Source organism: Carya illinoinensis, chromosome 16 (genome assembly GCF_018687715.1).
Source record: "Carya illinoinensis cultivar Pawnee chromosome 16, C.illinoinensisPawnee_v1, whole genome shotgun sequence".
Classification (NCBI taxonomy): domain Eukaryota; kingdom Viridiplantae; phylum Streptophyta; class Magnoliopsida; order Fagales; family Juglandaceae; genus Carya; species Carya illinoinensis.
Genome location: NC_056767.1, coordinates 3,635,295 through 3,638,272, shown reverse-complemented (window position 1 = coordinate 3,638,272; position 2,978 = coordinate 3,635,295). Strand labels below are relative to the sequence as shown.

General features: G+C 35.5%; 1 protein-coding gene across 1 annotated transcript; it reads left to right on the top strand.

The window, feature by feature from the left end:
• Positions 1-548: 548 nt before the first annotated feature.
• LOC122298704 lies at positions 549-1,304 on the top strand. Its single transcript, XM_043108573.1, has 3 exons — positions 549-668; positions 821-955; positions 1,065-1,304. Exons 1-3 carry the CDS (start codon positions 549-551, stop codon positions 1,302-1,304), a joined length of 495 nt encoding a protein of 164 aa, XP_042964507.1.
• Positions 1,305-2,978: the final 1,674 nt, after the last annotated feature.

Below are 2,978 nucleotides of genomic sequence, written 5' to 3'. Positions count from 1 at the left end.
ACTAAATTACTAGTGCTAATTGCAATAACTCACTACCCACACACACATACAAACACACACACACACACACATATATATATATATATTTATCTATGTATGTATATATGTATGTATGTATGTATGTATACACTAGATGTCTATTCTCGATTGCAAAATGTGATCACACAGAATGTTAATTAATGGAGTACGTGCAATCTGCGCGCAGTACATACTATAATGGAGCATATATAATTAATTCATGAGAATGTGTGGATCTAATAATTTAATTCATATCTATAAATATATACACACACACACACTAGATGCCTATACTCGCATGCAAAATGTGACACAGAATGCTAATTAATGCAGTGCAATCTGCTAGCTGTACGTACTATAATCGAGCTATATAATTAATTCATAAGAATGTGTAGATTTAATCATTTAATTCATATATAACATTCTTTTGGCATTTATATAGAATTAATATTTCGTTTTAACCAAATTATATAACGATCTTCTCTTAATCCTAACTAGGCTTCGGAGGTCGGTTGTGCAACAACGCTATGATGCAAGCATCAGCCCATGAATTGGTTTGCCGCCTTTGGACAGAGGTTGTAGACGACGAAAATTCCTCGTCGACTTCGGTTGACAATCTAATTATGGAACTACTTGTTGAAGCTGCAAAAGTAGGGAACGTTGAATTTCTACTTATACTTATTCGCTCTTCTTACGATCGAATATGGATAGCAGACAAAAAAAATGGAACTTTATTTCACGTTGCTATTAAACATCGACAAGAGTGTGTTTTTAATTTAATATATGAGTAGGTGTTGCGAAGGGCAACCTTGCGACCTATCATGCTGAAGGGAAAAACAACATGTTGCACTTAGCTGGAGAATCGCCTTCTTTAGATCGACTGAACATCATCTCAGGAGCAGCCCTTCAAATGCAACGAGAATTGTTGTGGTTTCAAGTACGTACGGACTTCTTAATTTTCTTCTCGTCATTGCACGTACACGTATTAATGCAAAGCCTCCCCTTTCAATATTTTTTAATTTACAAGTAATTGGTTAATATTGCAGGAGATAGAAAAGATCGTGCCTAAGTCATATGTGAACAAGCTGAATGAAAAAGGAGAAACACCTAGGGATATATTTGTGAGGAACCATGAAAAACTACAGAAGAATGGTGAACAATGGATGAATAACACGGCAAACTCTTGCATGCTTGTGGCAACACTAATTGCGACTGTGGTTTTTCCAGCTGCTTTCACAGTACCGGGTGGCAACAATCAAGAAACAGGCATTCCTATATTTCTATAAATGAATTGGTTTACGGTATTCTTCATATCAGATGCAGTAGCAATGTTATTCTCTTCGTCTTCAATATTAGTTTTCTTGTCAATTCTCACGTCACGCTACACAGCAAAGGATTTCCTCATAAAATTACCTCGTAGGTTGGTGTTGGGACTCACTATGCTTTTGATCTCAATTTTAGGCATGCTGATAGCCTTCACTGCAGCCTGTTTTTTGGTCTTTAAACCCAAAACAAGTGTTCCTATCCATATACTTGTTGCGGCAGTACCTGCTGCTCCAATTAGTTTGTTTGTTATCTTACATCTTGGCCTTTGGTTTGATATATTTTGCTCAGCATTATATTTTAATGGGTTCCTTTTCCGGTCAAAAAATAGGCTTTTCAAGCCAACATGCTGGCTAGCTAGCTGGAGAAAGAATGACAACCAGTGCAATATATTTTGACCAAATTTCGATCAAGGCTTCAGTTTGATCATCATTAATTAGCTAGGAATGCTTGCTTTTCATGTGTACGTGTGTGCATATATATATGTATGTGTGTGTGTTTCTTGTTGTGCTTTCCTTAATTCGTAAAGCTAGCCCACGATCACTGGGGCGCTGCAGCTAATTATCATATGAAAGCTGTTACTTTTAATTCATTAGGAGTCTCTTTTTGTAAGATAATTCTACGATGTTTGTCATTTTGTATTTATATATATAATATGTTGTTGAATATTCTAAATTTTCTATATACGATGCCATGATCATAATCTTAATCAGTCACAATCATAGAATTAAGAAACCTCAAACCTGTATGTATTACCTGTGGGACCATCAATTGATCCCTTCGCTTTACCGATTCCTGCCTAAGAAAATTCCACTTGTACTACAAGAAAATTAGCATATATAATTAGTTATTTACGATGAAAATGAGCATACATTATGAGAATGGAATACTTAATGACAAAATGACACAATGACAAACCAAATTAAATGGCAATTAAAGTTTTGAATTTCGAAGATAGAGTATGTTTTGGATGTGTTTCACCACTATCGACGCTCAACCACCTGCAAGCAAAGAGTAAGATGGTTTGGAGTTTCGTAAGAATGCATCCGATGCCTAAGTCAATGATAACAGTATATATACTCTTTTAATATCAATGAATCAGATGTCTCCACATGCCTGGGCCTTTTGTATATAAAAAGCTTATAATCAGTTTGTTGCTTATGATCAGACAATGGACTTATCTACTATTTGAAATTCAAGCTCGCTGATGAGGGATACATTTGAGGTTTAAATCAAATGGTAACCGCCTTTATTCAATTTAGCTTTCAAATAATTACCCATCAGTGTGGGAGATGGACCGAACCCACGAAATGGGCCTCTGAGACTGGTCCCTGTTCTTACAAACGTAGTGAGTCAAGAGCCTATTCGACCGCCCAAGTTGATTCGGGCCCTTAGAGATATTGAGTAATCTCCAAAGTCAATCTTATAAATCACTCTCTCGTGAGAAAGACACCGCAGTTTAAAGCAATATTTATTGTCTCTACCAATAACTTATTAAAATCACACAAGAAAATGACAAAAACATAACTTTTTATTTTTTAACAGTTATTATCTGTTGAGTTCACACCTTTCAAACTCGAACAAAAGACTTCAATAAATTCAAAATCCGTAATATATAATTAAAGAGCTGTACTGTA